Below are 15,542 nucleotides of genomic sequence, written 5' to 3' on the forward strand. Positions count from 1 at the left end.
CCTTTATTTAGGGTTCAGTTTTATTATTTGAATGAACTTCTAATTGAGATTTGACCTGGTGGAGTGAAGGGAGAGGCAGAGATCTCCAGTACGAGTTTCCGTTTCATTTATCCAACATTTTGCTTTTTGGGGATTGTCTTCTTCATGCTAGGACAGCTGAAACTGTTTGATCTGGGACTGGGAGTCGATAATGAAACCATCTGCTATGCAGGTGCGCTGCTTAACGAGCTGTTGGACACATTACATTTTGGCAACCTATTTTTATGCTGTTATATGACGTATCCAGAGAAGTTGCAGTTATCAGTTCACATTTTAACATTAAAACTTCAGTTTGAGATTTACCAAAAATCTTTGTCGGTCCAGTCATCTGTGTATTTAAAGGGCATCCACACAGGAAGCAGCTAGTGGTGGGGCCCAAGGTAAGCTTTCCTCAACTTAGAGATGAATTGATACTGGCTGTTGTTAATCGGCACGTTAGCGGGTTGAAGATACATTAGAGCAGATGTGGGCATTATCTGACCATTGGTGGCCCATGATAATTAAAAATTTTTTTACTCATGTGTGTGCAACTAAATACAGTGGTAATAAAATTATGTTTTATGAGATGTGGCTATTTATCATTGTCTAAATATGAACTTAAGTCCGAGGTAAAGCTGTGTGGTCATTTGGTATGTTTGAATCGCTATTACAAGACTAATCATAAAGAGAAATACAAGAACTTGACTTTTTACAAATCGACACATCCAGGGAGAGAGCAGTCAAGACCAGCGTTGCGATTTTGTGAGATATCGCCCAAAAAAAGTAAACAATAAGAGTCAATGTTTGGTGGAGAATGTGCCCCTCTCTAGCTGAACCGTAATAAGATTGACTGAGGACACTGCAGGAAGTCTAGAGCTTCAGTTGGAAAAACAAAGTGGACAGATTTGACTTTTCCTCTTTGCCCCTGGATGAGACGTGTCGTCTCATAGTCTAGTTACTAATTTTTGTCTGTAAAAGAACGGAAGGAAAACATATTAGAAAACGGGGCAGCAACGCATGCTTGGATAGGCTCGAGATGATGGGGTCTACAACTGCTGTCGTACTGTAAAAGCACACGCAACGTTAAATGACTGAAATGAACCCAGACCTGAAAGTGGTATTTCTGTCAGTTATTTTTTGTTGATGTTGCAACTAAAATGGTTTGTTCTACTTTCAGAGGAGCGTGAGACTGAAGATGGTGACATAGCTACCACACAGCTGCCAGGTGGCTCAGTCTGGGCAAAGTGTTAAAATAAATATCAGATACTGAATCTGACTTTAATGCACTTGTTTAGGCCCAAAACCGACTGGATCTCTCTCACTGAACAAGAAACAAGAACTGAAAAGCTCCATTAAACTACCAGCAAAGTAGCAGTAGCACTTTGTATAACTTTAGACTTATTTTCAGTTTTGGGGAATGTTGAAATCAAACAACAATAAAATGTTGGCCTACTATCCCCAGTTCACATTTTTATTGCCTAATTGTAACATCTACTCTTATCAGTTGCAGCTTAAAGAGAGAAAATACTGAGCAGACTTGAGTTCAGCTTATTGGTGCAGCCCTCCACGACAGTGTTTCTCATGTGGCCCTTTGGGAAATAAAGCACACGTGGCTTTGCGTGTGTTCTGAACAAAGAAAGCTGACGGGTGACACCGTCGAGCCGTTTGAAACCAGTTTACCTGCAAATTTCATGGACACAGTAGATGCTGTGTCAGCTCTCTGAGGGAAGTGTTACCATCTACTCGCGTATTGCTGGAAATGCTCCTGAAACCACTGATGGGGCTCGTAATATTAAACTGGAGCAAAAATTGAAAGGTCTTGCTTCAGGTCACGCCGTCTAATAGTGAAGAATAACTGTAGACATGTTCAGTCTTCTTTCTGTTCACACGTCTGCGGCCGTGTCGCTTTTCTCCCTTTTGGTTTTGGTAAATGTCATCTGCTCTCGAGTTTTGTTTTGCTTTTAAATACCTGGAGAATGGAACTGTTAACTTCCTTTAAGAGATATTTGCATGTGGCCTGAGTGTGAACAGGTGCAAGACACCAGCAATGTTTTTAACCAAACCAGTTAGCAGCTTGATCTAAAGGTGTCCGTGTGGAGCATTTATCTATCTTAAAGAACATGTTACACCTTCAGTATTTGTTTGTAATAAAATTAAAAAATGTTTGACGAACTCAGTTTGTTTGAATAAAACCACTGGACTAACGTTTGCTTTTTTAAAATCTGTTTTGTTTTGAAACTCAACATATAAATAACATTCAGTTTAAGCAAAAAAAAAAAAGAAAAAAAAAAGGGAAAAAATACAATAAAATATTTTTGCCTGCAAATGAGTTAAAATGAAAAGCTGCAGATCGAGCTGAGAACCTCAACCATCACTTAATAATAATTTATGTTCACACAGCGTTCCCCCTACCAACAACTCAGGGGGGGCGAGAGGGAAAAAAAGCACACTACTGTGTTTTTGTTTGTGAAGTGAAGATAACGTTACTCCTGTTGAAGCCAACTTCATGTGTGTAAATGCAAAAAGCATCCCAACAAGTCTTGATCCGTCTAAAACGACAGGGGAGATTTGCTTTAGAGCAGGGGGGAGGAAAAAACAAACAAGCGAGAAGTCTCCCCTCCAAAGCGGTAACCTAGGGGAAACACTCATAACACTTTTGTTGACAGGTAAAAACCGAACTTTGTGTCACAAAACACAAAAACATGAAAGAAACTAGAATTCAAATAAAGCCTAGGTATAAACACTGAATGGGTAAATAAATAGTCTGTGAATTGCACAAAGTGGAAACGTTGAAGGTCAAAGCACTCTGATATGTCGAGGCTGAGGCTCGGTCTCTCGGTGGGTCGGGCCAGTCGGACGAGCGTTCAGCCAGTCAGTGAGAGTGAAGTGTTGACGCCGTTTCTCAGTCCACTGTCATGATTTGATCTTCCACAGCTGTGAACGGGAACAAACGAACACACGTCAGACACTCGAATCGGAGAATTCAGCCAATGAGCAGCTACAGTTTAACAACAAAACGCAGGAAAGGTATCAAAGTGCTGCAGGAGGAGCCAGATTAGGTGTCAGCTTATTAGACATTTGGTCTACTTCGTTTATATCTCTGCTAAATACTGGAAACTGTACCCAATAGTATGAAGCCAGGTAAATCCATTTTATTTAAATCTGCCTCGATCACCACGGTAACCTACAGTAGTGTGCAAAAGTCTTCATTTTTTATAGTTTGCTGGGGAAATGGGTGGAACAGTTTATTGAAATGTGCAAACATACATGGAAATACGGAAAACAGGCAAAGGCAAAAAACAGAGTTTCTATAATTCTAATGAGCTTGAAAGTCTACATTTGCACACATTTATTCCTCAACACAACCTGAACTCTCTTAGGCAGCTTTCTTCTAATTTCTTTAAGCGGTGTCCAGGAATAGTTCTCCATGTTTCTCGAAGGACATTCGAAGCTCTTCTTTGGATGTTGACAGCATTTTGTTTTGTTCTCTGTCAAGTTGGGTTCATATCAAACTGTGTTATCTTTATCATTTTTGTAGATTCAGCTAAAGTGTTTTTCCAACATGGCGAAACACTTTTGCACAGTACTGTACGCCCTGCTAATACTGAGCTGGACCTTTTCTGTTGAAGGAAAACATTTTGCAAAAGAAACCTGGATCAGCTGTGTCTCACGAGTATCACAGGAGGCTGTGAAGTTACAGCAGTGAAAAATGCAAAAATGCATGATCACAGGAACTTTTCGTGCATTCAGCTGGCCATGCACATGTTTTCATGCCTAATCGTAATCTGCAACCACAGCTAATATATAACACAGAATAGAAAAGAGTAATTTTGCTTTAATTTGGGTAGAAACTAACATGATTTCAACATCTGTCATTAGGTTTAGAGACACGGTCAGTCCTGAATGCACCAGTGTTTAAATCCATCAGCTCTAATATGCTAGAATATGTGACAGACAAATGGCAGCACTAAGAGCCACTGAAAAAACAAATATTAAGTTATGAATTCACATTTTCTACAACACAGATCTCTTATTTGCAGCATCATTGGCTTTTACAATTAGAATTTTTATAGCCTGTCTTTTGTGAATATCTGTCACCTGTTTCCGTGATAATATCTCTAAAGTAGGCAGCAATTAATCCATTTTTGTGAGGAAGACGAGTGAAATCACACGCCAAGCACCCCCTGTTACACGAGCTCGTCCTGAGCTGCCTCAATCAGAAACGCTGCTGTGACACCCGTCATCTCTGCCTGGATTTCAGGTTTTTGTTGAACCAGCTAATGCAAAGAAAGCCTGTCGACGACTGCCTTTGATTTTAAATTAGTGCTCATCTGCTCCCTCATAGGTCAGAATTCAGCACACGTACTTCTCCATCACAAACTCATCTTCCAGGGATTTGATTTACACTGCAAGATTATGACGTGTTTTAACCCAACAAATCTTGAAAATTCATTTTTGGTGCTAAAAAAGGATTTTCAGTCCACATTGTCTGTTTTGCACCTTTACTGTTTTACTTCCTCAAAGGACAGAGGTTTTTTTTTTGGGGGGGGGGGGGGGGGGGGTTTCCACCACAGGACAGACGTGAACAGATACATGTGACTAAAGAGCGTTCACGCATAAAATTACCTTCAGGTTAAATCCTAACAGGTCAGATATGACTCCCGACACAGCAGACAGGATGACCACCTGGGTGATGTTGTAGAGCAGAGGGTTCATCGTCAAACCGTACAACCTGAACGGAGTATCCAACTCCTGGAGAAAAGGAAAAGGAAAAAAAAAAAAAAGAGTCAGATTGTAAAAGCAGGGGCAGTTGGTGCCAGATGACCAACAAGAAAGGATATTGAGACTGTGTGTGTACCTTGAGTAGTTTGGTTGCCAGTTTTAAAACATTGTTGACCAGTGTCAGCTCCTCCTTCTTGTTTGGCTTCTTCTCCATCTTCAGATACAGGTTAATCTGTGAGAAACGCAGTGGATCAGGGTCAGAGTTTGGACACGACACTGATCATACTTGTATATTGTGTGTGTGTGTGTGTGTGTGTACCTGTTCAGTGAGCAGGATGGAGGTGTTGCTATACTTCTTGCTGGTCTCCGAGCCCAGAGTGACGAACCGGAGCAGGAACAGAGTCAGACTGGAGCACCAGATCACCAGCTCCCAGTTATAGTGACAGTCCAGGAACGTTTCATGGACATGGAGCAACTGGAGGAAGAGAGATAAACACACTGTTCAGTTTCTAAAACCAAAAATAAAACAGACTTGCTGATACTGTAATTACATTTTTTTAAATGTATATGAAACACCACATTTGTAACAAGCTGCAGTGTCTTTCAACTCATTTTCCCTTTTTTTTACAGCACAAGTACTGTAAATGTCCCAAAATAATTATTCTGAAGGTCGATGCATTCACATATTTGCTCTTTATCAGTTTTACAGATCAGTTTTACTTGAGCTGACTGTTCTGCTAATTGTATGACTGACCCCTGGTGGCAGAAACTGTGCAACACATGTAAGACTCGTCTGCATCATGTGCAGGTTTAGGCTCTGCAGCCAATAAAAACTTGTTTTACTGGCTAATGTGGAAAAAGCTGTTATGTAACATCTTGAGGCCTCACAGCTTTTCAGGTAAAGATAAAATCTTTTTGATTACAACATCTTTAAAGTGACTATAACGGGCACAGCCGGATTACCCTGCAGTGCTATCTGCTTGATCACTTTTATAAACAGAGCTGATGATGTCAAACACTCCTTCAGTTCCTAAGTGCAAACGAGCATGGCGGCGCCACTGAAAGTTAAAACACTAATTCTTTCAGTGCCAAAAAACAAACAAACAGTGAAAAGTAAAATAGCAGCAAAGTTTAGTGGGTTAGTGAAACTGGGCTACATGATATATACTGATGAGCTACCTGGTGGGTAGCTATAGTGTGATTAGGCTTATGCAGGCTGTTTTTTCCCCGGAAGTTCACATGAGGGTCCAGACTTCCCATGGACGAGAGGATTCTACACTTTGAATAGCAAGAATTGATGGTGCATAGTAGTTGCAAGCTGCTTTGATGAGACATATAGTCTCAGTCTCAGGAAGTGTGCTTCAGGTTACGCTGTAGAGCTGCAGGGGGGTTTGTGATTACGACGTAGCTACAGTGCAGGTGTCCTGCTGAAGCATAAATTCCTAGTTAGAAGGGATTTTTTTTCCCTTGAAGTGTTGAAATAATTAGTACCCAGGTCACTGTGAGTCCATGAGTTGTAGTTTAGAGTTTTTAAAAAAAAAAAGTAGATTAAAGACAACTAACCGAAGAATGACAATTTAATATACTCTGAGAACCGTGTAGAGGAATCTTCCCATTGAACTTTTTGTGATTTCCTGCCTCTTTGGAGCAAAAAGAGCCCATACAAACACATGAGATATCAGTTAAAAACACACGATGTTCTCTATTTAGTACATCAGGACTTGGTCAAAAGATAGACAGGGGTGCACATAAGTGGTCTGCAGGTGCGCATTCGCTGTCAAAATAAAAGACGTGCACCAGATAAGAAGTTGCAACGCGCGTTTGCGTACATACGATTTTCTGAAGGAGGACAGACATTTGTTTAGAACTCTTAAAGATGTCGAAGAAGCGAGCTCCTTTAAGCAATTACTTTGGTGTTCCTCCACCTCCAAAGAAATGTCAGAAGGAGTCCAAACCTCAAAAGAAGCGCGTATTCTCAGAAAAGTGGTTTCAGGAGGTGAGCTGGCTGCAAACAAATGATGAACGCACAGAGATGTGGTGCAGAATGTGCCGTGAAAATCCCACTCTAGCTGACAAAAACAGTGCCTTTTATATGTACGCAAACGCGCGTTGCAACTTCTTATCTGGTGCGCGTCTTTTATTTTGACAGCGAATGCACACCTGTGGACCACTTATGTGCACCCCTGGATATAGACCAAAAACAAATGTCCATCACAGAGGACATAAATGAATCGGCTGGTTCTCATTTTAGGGGACTTGAGTATTTAAAAAAACAAACAAAAGAAAAAAACCTGCAGAAAGTTGAAAGGGCAAGAGCAACACTTTTTGTAACATTTCTCTCCATGATTTATCCACTTTGTAACTTAAAACAAAAACTTGTATATTTTGCTGATTTGACACCTTCAGAAGTTACCTGAGCACAACAGATGAAGACGACTGACAACGTGAGCAGGAAAGCAGACGATACAATGACATCCACCGAACGCTGAGGACCCCGTCTCTGCAAATGCAACAGTTTCTCCATTTGTGTCTTTACTTAACATTTAATTTTTTCCAGTTGTACATTTAAGACTTTTACTTTTGTACCTTGAGGTAGGAGCGTAGCGACAGCCACATCTTGATGTTCTGAACTTTCTTCAGCCTAAAATGTGGGACCTCAGACTTCCTCGCTCTGCGGGCCGAAGTCAGGTGACCAAAAAGTTTGGCAAACAGAAGTCTCTGAAACATCGACGTGATTGTAAGTACAGGGACCGTTTATCCGACTTGCAAACGATCAGCAGACAACAGTTTTTATCTGTGCACCTGTTTGTATGTCCTCTCTGCTACGCTGAGCAGGAAGAAGAAGAGCCAGATAAGGCAAACGCGCACCAGGAAGCTGAGCGTTACCATGGTGATTACCAGGACATCTGAACCAGACCCACACCCCAGCGCCACAGACAGAAGCTCATTGGCTGAGAGAGTGGTCAACTGATCCAAGTCACGGTACTGAGCCAGTCTGCATAGGAAAGAAGGATATAGGTCGGAAAATAATAAATCCACACATTTAAATTCTTAAGTTACTATATTTTTTTAAAAATGACACCTTGCCAAACTGTTTCAGATACATGTAACAATATTAAACACACAGGCATTAACATGATCATTCAAACTGAATTTTAACTTCAAAAAACACAGTTAAAAAATGAAAACTGCTATTATGACGAGTAAACATTACAGTTTTGCATAATCATGGTTAGAATTCCTACCAGTAACAATGCTGCTGTGGAAACTAGGGCTGCTCAATTAATCGAATTTTAATCACGATTATGATCTGGGCTTTCAACGATCATTAAAAATGACTAAGCCGATTATTAGCCCCTCCCTCGTGCTTTACTCTCGCGCTGCTCCGTGTGGCAAATCGAGCGCACCTCTCTGCATTTCGAACACGCGTCACAACAATTAAGAGGACCCGAGGGAAGCTCGGAAAGCTAAGTAGAAGTTATTTGGAGAGGAGAGTGACTGCCGTTGGTTGAAAAGAGAGGTAAAAAAACTTCAGTGGTGTGGAAACATTATGGGTTCGCGGAGTCAGACGTGGATCAAGTAGACACAGTGTGTAAACTTTGCTACAGTGTCGTAGCTGCACCACAGAGCAACACTGCAAAGTTCACTAAACATAGATGTTTACATTTTTCATTTATTTTTTATATTGCAAACATTTGCACTGTTATCAGTATTTGCACACTATTTTATATTATTTTTTGACAATCTTTAAAGTCATTTTCAATACATTGTTATTGTTAAATAAATATCGTCAAATAATCGAGATCTCAATTTCAGTGAAAATAATCGTGATTATCATTTTTGCCATAATCGAGCAGCCCTCGTGGAAACCACCACATAGGTAGGCGAGTTGGCGTTCTCAAATAAAATTATTCACAGATATGTTCTGGATATTTACTTTTGTCCTGGTCAAAACCATTCTTAACATTCATAACAGCTGATTGTCACTGTTCAAAAGACTTCAGTTGGATCACTATTCAAATACTGACCACACGTGTAGTATGGATTACCTGTAAGCAAAGGGTGTGAGCCCAAGCGCTACTGAAACTAGGTTCCCAAAGACCTGGTAACCGATTCCAGGAGTGTAAAGATTCACCTGTGAAAACATACAAACTACATGAGTATGGTGCCCTCGTTAGTGTTTTTTGCTTGTATGGAAAGCGTCACTCACTCTGTTCATAATCATGCCGCTGATCTCCAGGACAGACATGTCTGCTTTCTTGCACTCGTTTCCCTCCCACACGATGGCGCTCACCCTTTCCAGGCCTGGGTTGGAGCTGTGCAGCCAGGGAAGGTGACCCTGCAGGGAAACCAAACACCATTAAATACTGACACCTCTCCTCACGGCAACTACTACTACTACTTCAGATCATCCCACCCCATCCCCATTATCCTCCTCTGTATGTCCTCTTCCACTATGTCCACAAAGCTTCTCTTTCTCTATCCCTTCTGTGTGACAGCTCCATATTCGACATCCTTTCTCCAATATATCCACTCTCTCTCCTCTTCGCATCTCTCTCATATAATCCTGTATAATCGTACTCAGGTCTCACTACCACCTTGTAAACCTTCCCCTTCACTCTTGCTGCCATCCTTTTGTCAGAAATCACCCCTGACACTCGTCTCCACCCATCGTCTTCTCTTTTGTGCACCGTCTGATGTTTTGGATTATTGACTCTAGTTGTTTCTACCTTCACCTTCTCTACTCTATTTAGTGAAACTACTCTGCTTTATTACTGCTAAAAGTGGAGGTAAAAGTAGGGTGACCAAAATTCCTGTTAAACTTCAAGTCATCCTAGTGACATATGTGACGTTTCCTCCCATGAATTTGTCATAACTGTTATGCACGTCGTGGCTCACTGTTTTCTTCTAATTGTGATATTGTAATGATTTGGTCTAAAGAATAGCAAACAGACAGAGTAGTATTCCCGTGTGAAATACAATAGAGTATGAATAACCTCCCTCAGTCATTGAAAAAGTTTGGTTACTCAAGTTTTAAGTACTTTAATCCACAAATCCTCAAACTCCAAGTGTGAGAGCATTTACAGACCTGATGGAAAGGGTCGTCTCTGTATTCCTTCTTGGCCGGACACACAGGCGTTCCTCCTCCTTCTCCCTCTGTGAGGAAGAGCAGCGATAGTGCTTATTTACATGCAGTCATCGGAAGGTATGCCAGGGTTCATATGCATTTTTCAGAGTCAACTTCAAGCACTCTTTAAGCACTTTCAAGCTTTTCCAGCACATTACCAAAAAAATCCCAAAACTATCGCCTCAGTAAGACCATGCAAAAATTAAAACAAATCATCTCAGGTCGACCTAAATGTCCTTTGTTCCCCTATTGTTAAAACAGAGAAAAATGCACCACACAAAAACACTGAAAAAGGAAATGGTTGCCATATATGCATATAGTGTACAAACTCAAAAAACACATTTCTCTTAAAATTTAAGATGCGCAAATGTAAACAAATCAACTTGTTAGAGACATTCCTCTCCACTTGAAAAAAACCAACAACCCCACAAAACAAGAAAACTTCACCAAACGCCACAATAATACACAGCAAGGCCAAATTAAGTTTTTTCATCAGATATTGATGATTCTTTCCTGTGTGACACAAAAATAGGAGACAGATGTTTGTTTGTTTTTAACTAGTTAAACACCCACGCCCAGAAAAATGGGGGCTAAATGGAGGAGATCACGTTTAATCGGTTCCTAAATATAAGTGCCGACATGAGTAGTGTCACAGGTAATATCCATATTTTGTTATATGATTTAAATATGAACCAAAGCATATTTTATGCTATAAAATACTTTAAAAAATTAGGTGAAGGAAATAAAAAAAATCAAATGTTTCTATGTTTGAGTCACAGTAACTTTGACATAGTAACATCTGCAGTAATATTTACACCTCTGATGACATCTCACAAGTGTTAGCTGTATTTTGTTACCAAGACTGTTTACACACAGTTTGTAGTGGGAGAGAAATGCTCCATTTATTTTGGTCAGAAAGCTCAGAAAACGCCCGCCTGAGGATCTAACAGCTTAAAGTTAATATTAAAACTCAAGATTTTTCAAGGATGTCAAGCACCCGTATGAACCCTGGTATGCGTCTGAGTTTAAATGACTTTAGCACCCAGCAGATGATTTCTACATCTTCCTCTCACCTGTCTCTGACGTGCAGGACGATCGGCACTCAGTGCAGTGCAGGAAGTCCTCCCACATCAGGTCCTCGGTCTCAGACTCGTGTCGAGTACTCTCTGAATCCTGAGTCCTCAGACTTGAACATCTGGAGCTGCAGCTGGTACCAGACTTGGGGACATCCTGACAGAAAGGATAAAATGACTGTCATTTGTTTGAATTTGTCCAGTATAAATGAATGAATGAGCTTCCTGCGAAGGAGTTAATGTGTCCATGCTAACCTCCACAGTGTAGTGTTTCTTATAGTGGTGCGTATTCTTGCGATTTCGGAGTGCACAGTCACTGTTCATTCTTTCCACTCCCCTGCGGAGGGTGCTGTAGGACGCTTCAGGGTCCTCCTCACTGGAAGCCTCATCTGACGCCGGCTCCTTAAAAACAAAATGACATGAGAGTCAAATCCAGGACAATATTAGGGTTAAAATATTGAAATAATGAACACTGATAGGTTACCTTATTACCACCGGCCAGCAGCAGTCCATTGTTGCGGGCAGCGTGACCGTGTGCAGGCTGTGTGTGCGGGTTCCAGCACACCTCGTCAGCCCTATTTAACAAATCGCATCGCTGCTCGTGGAGCTGGAGCCCCTCCTCGCTACTGCGATTGGTCACGCGGCCATCCAGCGACACGTAGCCGTTGTCCGTTTCTGTGGATTTATCGATGGAAAGCTTGGACTTCTTGGACCTTTGGTAGGAAGCAAAGGAGAGGAAGAACAGAAAGAAAACCAGACCGGAGGTCGATGGGGGGGGGAAAAGTGCAGAAACAGACATATTTAGATAAGCAGAGAAGTGGCAGGGCTGTGATTATCTTAAACTAGTAAATAATTACAGTTAGAAAATTAGACATGCAATAGCAAACTCACAACAGGATGCATTCAACACAGTAATGTGGAACATTCACACAAAATAAACGCTTGTAATGGCAGCTAAGTCGACATCGAGTAAGATACCTGCATTTTAAAATACAGTGTTTTATCTGTAGTACAATTGGTGATACTGCTTTCTGATACTTTCTAAAACTATTTTTGGAATAAAAGAGCCTGAATCAGATAGAAGAAAGTGTTTTGGAGCTAAAGTGAGTGTGGCAGATAATCAGTGGATGGATTTCCCAAATAAAGAGCTACTTGGATCTCAAAAAGGTTCCACACTGTTGCGGTCTGCTGAAAGCTTGTTCAAGTAGAAGCATGGGGGTTAGGGCTTTACTCACCACAGACATGCACGCCTCTTGCCCCAGTGCTTCTTTTAAACATAGCTTTATCAGCAAATTACTGGCATAAAATTTAGCTGCAAAATCCACCTGCACCTCATTAATGAGGGAAAGATTTGGCACTACAGGAAGCAGAATTTACGCAGGCGTTAAACTGCAGAACTGACTTTACATTTCAGCACCAAGCTTGCCTGTTTAGTTGACCAATGAGGGGGACGGTGTTCTCCATCCCTTCCTAAATAAACGTTAGGTTATGATGTTGCAGCTAAAGAAGCCCAGGTTAGGCTCTGAGGCAAGGCTGGGTTTTTGTTTTCAAAAAACCCAACGTTTGAAATTCAGAGATCTCTTTGCAAATTAATGGATTCAAACTGTAGCCCAGCCCTGCCTATGTTCATCATCTCATTGTAGGAAGATGGAAAATGAAAATACACACCCAGCTTTACAGATATCATGCCAGAAATCTTGGAAGAAAGCGCCCAGGCTGTATGTGGTGCTGGCTGAGTGGGAGTGTGGCGCCCCCTCCTGTGTGTTATCGGTAGTGCTAGACCCGTCGCCTTCCCTATGCACCTCCATCTGAGATGCCTTCCTCAACTTCCTTCGGTTTGGAAAAAAGTGGAGAGACACTTAGAGCGGACCTGGAGACTCCTGACACCACAGCCGTGTGTCCACCGGGAGTCTGGCTGCACCTTCATCGTAACACTGATGATACGGTTCAACTAACACAGGAAGCTAAACTCAAAAAAGGTGCTGTGACTCAGCCGGCACCTGCTGGACACACAGGCTGAAACAGATCAAAGGCAAATTCTCCCAAAATCATCATCTAGGCTGTTACTCTGCAAAAGTAGATTCATGAAATAATACAACCTAAAATTTAACTATAATAGCATCAAAACAAAAAAATGATAAAATAGGGATTTAGGATGCTTCCAGTTTCACTGGTGTTCTTTGGGTTGTGAATGTGATAAACTGAAATTCTGTGTTTATTTTTGCAGGACATTAACATAAAAAATTATTATCAAGAACTTGATTATCATTATTTTAATATAGGACACACAGGAGAGGTGCAGGACAGAGCTTCTTAAAATTTAAAAGCAAAGAGTTCATTATGATGATCACTGGGTTAAAAAAAAAAAAAAAAGTTAATTTAAATATTTTGCTGCTGTCAATTGATATGACGACATGTCTCCAAAGGTAGGATAAAGAAAAGAGAGAAAGGTCACAACAAACTCCTCTTTGATCAAATGTGATTGTTTTCTGTCGCCTGAAAATCACAAGAAGTACAAAGATTGATTCAGTATTGAGGCACACTATTTCTGTATCCCCAGAAAACCTTTCCAAAACAGTGGCATGGTCCAATTTTCTTCCCAGGAGTTTGAAAATTGTCTTTACGTTACTGTGAGCCAGAAAAGCAGCCACACACCAAAAAGCCTTGAACCAAAAAAAAAAACAAAAAACAAAACACAAAGGGAAACTCACAGACTGCAAATCTAAACACTACAAAACACAGCAGCAATAAGCAAACTACTCTACTTTCTCACACACACACAGAGCTCATTTCATCTTTAAGAAGTGACAGCACATTCATCCAGGGTGTGTTTTAGTACAGATTTGAGTGTTTTACGCTTTACATTAACTGAGGTCAGATACACCCCAGCAACAAAAGAGGTTTTCATTCATTTTTCTTTCCATCACTCTTTTGGTATCTCGTGGTTTGTATATCAACTAAATACTGCCTTTGTTATTTCACATCTTCCTCTTTATCTCTTCCTGACTCTCTCTTTTGTCCCTGAAGGGCTTTATCTCATGTGATGCCTTCACCTCCTCCCCATCTAGTCTTCCTAAAAGCTTTCACTCAGCAATACTTCTCAGCCCTTCTCCCTTCCTCACCTGCGTCTCTTCCCCCCACTGCTGGAGGCAGGTTTCGGGGTCCTGGTGGAGACAATCTGACAGTGGACGGTGCCCAGCAGCAACATGAGCAAGATGGCTTCAAACACCTCGGTGGCCGGTATCCCATGAGGCTGCGGGATGGTCACATACAGGAATGCTGCAGCGACTGTGAGAAATATGAACAAACAGGATTCATTAGAGCAGAAACAGACATTAAATTAAAGTAACAGTAGCAGCTTGAAGACAAAACTGCAGGTCTACACATTACATACAGCTTGTTTTAATCTACAAGTTTAACAAATGAGTAGAAAAGTCTGAATGTGACTCAAGTGAGTAAAAGCTCCTCTAATGTTAATGTTTTGCAACAGAAAAACACACCAACTCAAATATGCAAAAAGAACTGATGAGTTTTAATATCTTCCCCTGGATTGGCCAACTGCTCTCCATCCCATTCCTCCATGTTACTATTTTATTTGTTGCTTCTCTGCTTGTTTCTTCTTTTTTTTTCTCCAGTGTATGCTCAACAATTTAAAAAAAAAAGAAAAAAGCTTGACACTTCAAGTTATTTTCATTGTAGTGTCAGCAAGAAGGCGTGTGGTGTTTTATGTGGTCTGTAGACGAGGTCGGCAGGAAGGGTGGAGGGAGAGATGAAAAACAACAGTGTTTTCTTCAGGGTAGAAAAGGTCAACGTGATGTAGGTGGTGGAAAATACCGTTCAGTGCTCGTGAAAGTGTTTGTGCAGAGAGCGCGAGTGAGCGTGTGCATCTGTGGGTGCAACCTGGAGGTGCTTCTTATAGAAGTCTGTGCATTTTAGGAAAAACATTATTTTACAAGCGCTTTGGCAGCTGTTCAAGCAGTTTGTGAACCTCGTTTTAAACTGAAGACTAAAGAAGAGGAATAAATTACCCTTATAGTCAGCTCCATGTTTTTATTCTGGGAGTCTGCTGGAGTACCTTTGCATGATTCACAGTTCAGAACATTTGCGTCTTATAAGAGGCCTTGGTTTATCCTCCAGACTGTTGTAGCTCCTACCACTTTAAAACCACTTTCTTCTGATTGGCAACCCTTCAAAGGTTTTCAATAACAGAGAGCTGGGGCTTCTCTGTAGAAATGTGTGTGCCTATTCTCCTGAACCATAGGTGTCACCACTCAGACAAAACTAGAGGCAAAGACTTTGAAAACATGAGACTTGTGGAAAAACGCTCTGCAAACTATCGCAACTTCTCCCTCTCTATATCTGCATATCTCTGAGCCTCTGTCCCAGAATCTCTTTCAAATGGCAGTAAAAACCAATACAATCATACACGCGTGGCTTCAACCCAGCTGCGACATCAATGTTGCAACACGGCAGATCAGGAGCCGCAGAACCGATCAAAGCGGAACAATCTGCTAGACCAAAGTAATCATGAGGTTCTTGTGCAGCACCCTTTGTGACTGACAGCTGGCAACCACTTGCAAACCAATTGGAGAATACATTTT

General features: G+C 41.1%; 1 protein-coding gene across 4 annotated transcripts in view; it reads right to left on the reverse strand.

Moving 5' to 3' along the window:
• Positions 1-2,338: 2,338 nt before the first annotated feature.
• Positions 2,339-15,542, reverse strand: part of LOC146615267 (protein PHTF2) — a 55,595-nt gene continuing 42,391 nt past the window's right edge. For 3 of the 4 annotated variants that reach the window (XM_085376726.1, XM_085376727.1, XM_085376725.1), the window contains 14 exons: positions 14,064-14,229; positions 11,426-11,654; positions 11,197-11,343; positions 10,942-11,098; positions 9,830-9,897; positions 8,951-9,079; positions 8,790-8,875; positions 7,543-7,735; positions 7,327-7,458; positions 7,154-7,240; positions 5,060-5,215; positions 4,877-4,972; positions 4,645-4,770; positions 2,339-2,952 (listed from right to left, as the gene is read on the reverse strand). In XM_085376726.1, coding sequence (XP_085232852.1) covers positions 2,932-2,952; positions 4,645-4,770; positions 4,877-4,972; positions 5,060-5,215; positions 7,154-7,240; positions 7,327-7,458; positions 7,543-7,735; positions 8,790-8,875; positions 8,951-9,079; positions 9,830-9,897; positions 10,942-11,098; positions 11,197-11,343; positions 11,426-11,654; positions 14,064-14,229 — 1,793 coding nt within the window. In that variant the 3' untranslated portion in view covers positions 2,339-2,931. Of the gene's footprint in view, positions 2,953-4,644; positions 4,771-4,876; positions 4,973-5,059; positions 5,216-7,153; positions 7,241-7,326; positions 7,459-7,542; positions 7,736-8,789; positions 8,876-8,950; positions 9,080-9,829; positions 9,898-10,941; positions 11,099-11,196; positions 11,344-11,425; positions 11,655-12,609; positions 12,772-14,063; positions 14,230-15,542 lie in introns of all 4 variants that reach the window. The other variant, XM_085376728.1, reaches the window with a different exon arrangement.

Source organism: Diplotaxodon limnothrissa, linkage group LG17 (assembly GCF_057381915.1).
Source record: "Diplotaxodon limnothrissa isolate DT_005_m linkage group LG17, D_limnothrissa_male_GT1.1, whole genome shotgun sequence".
NCBI lineage: Eukaryota > Metazoa > Chordata > Actinopteri > Cichliformes > Cichlidae > Diplotaxodon > Diplotaxodon limnothrissa.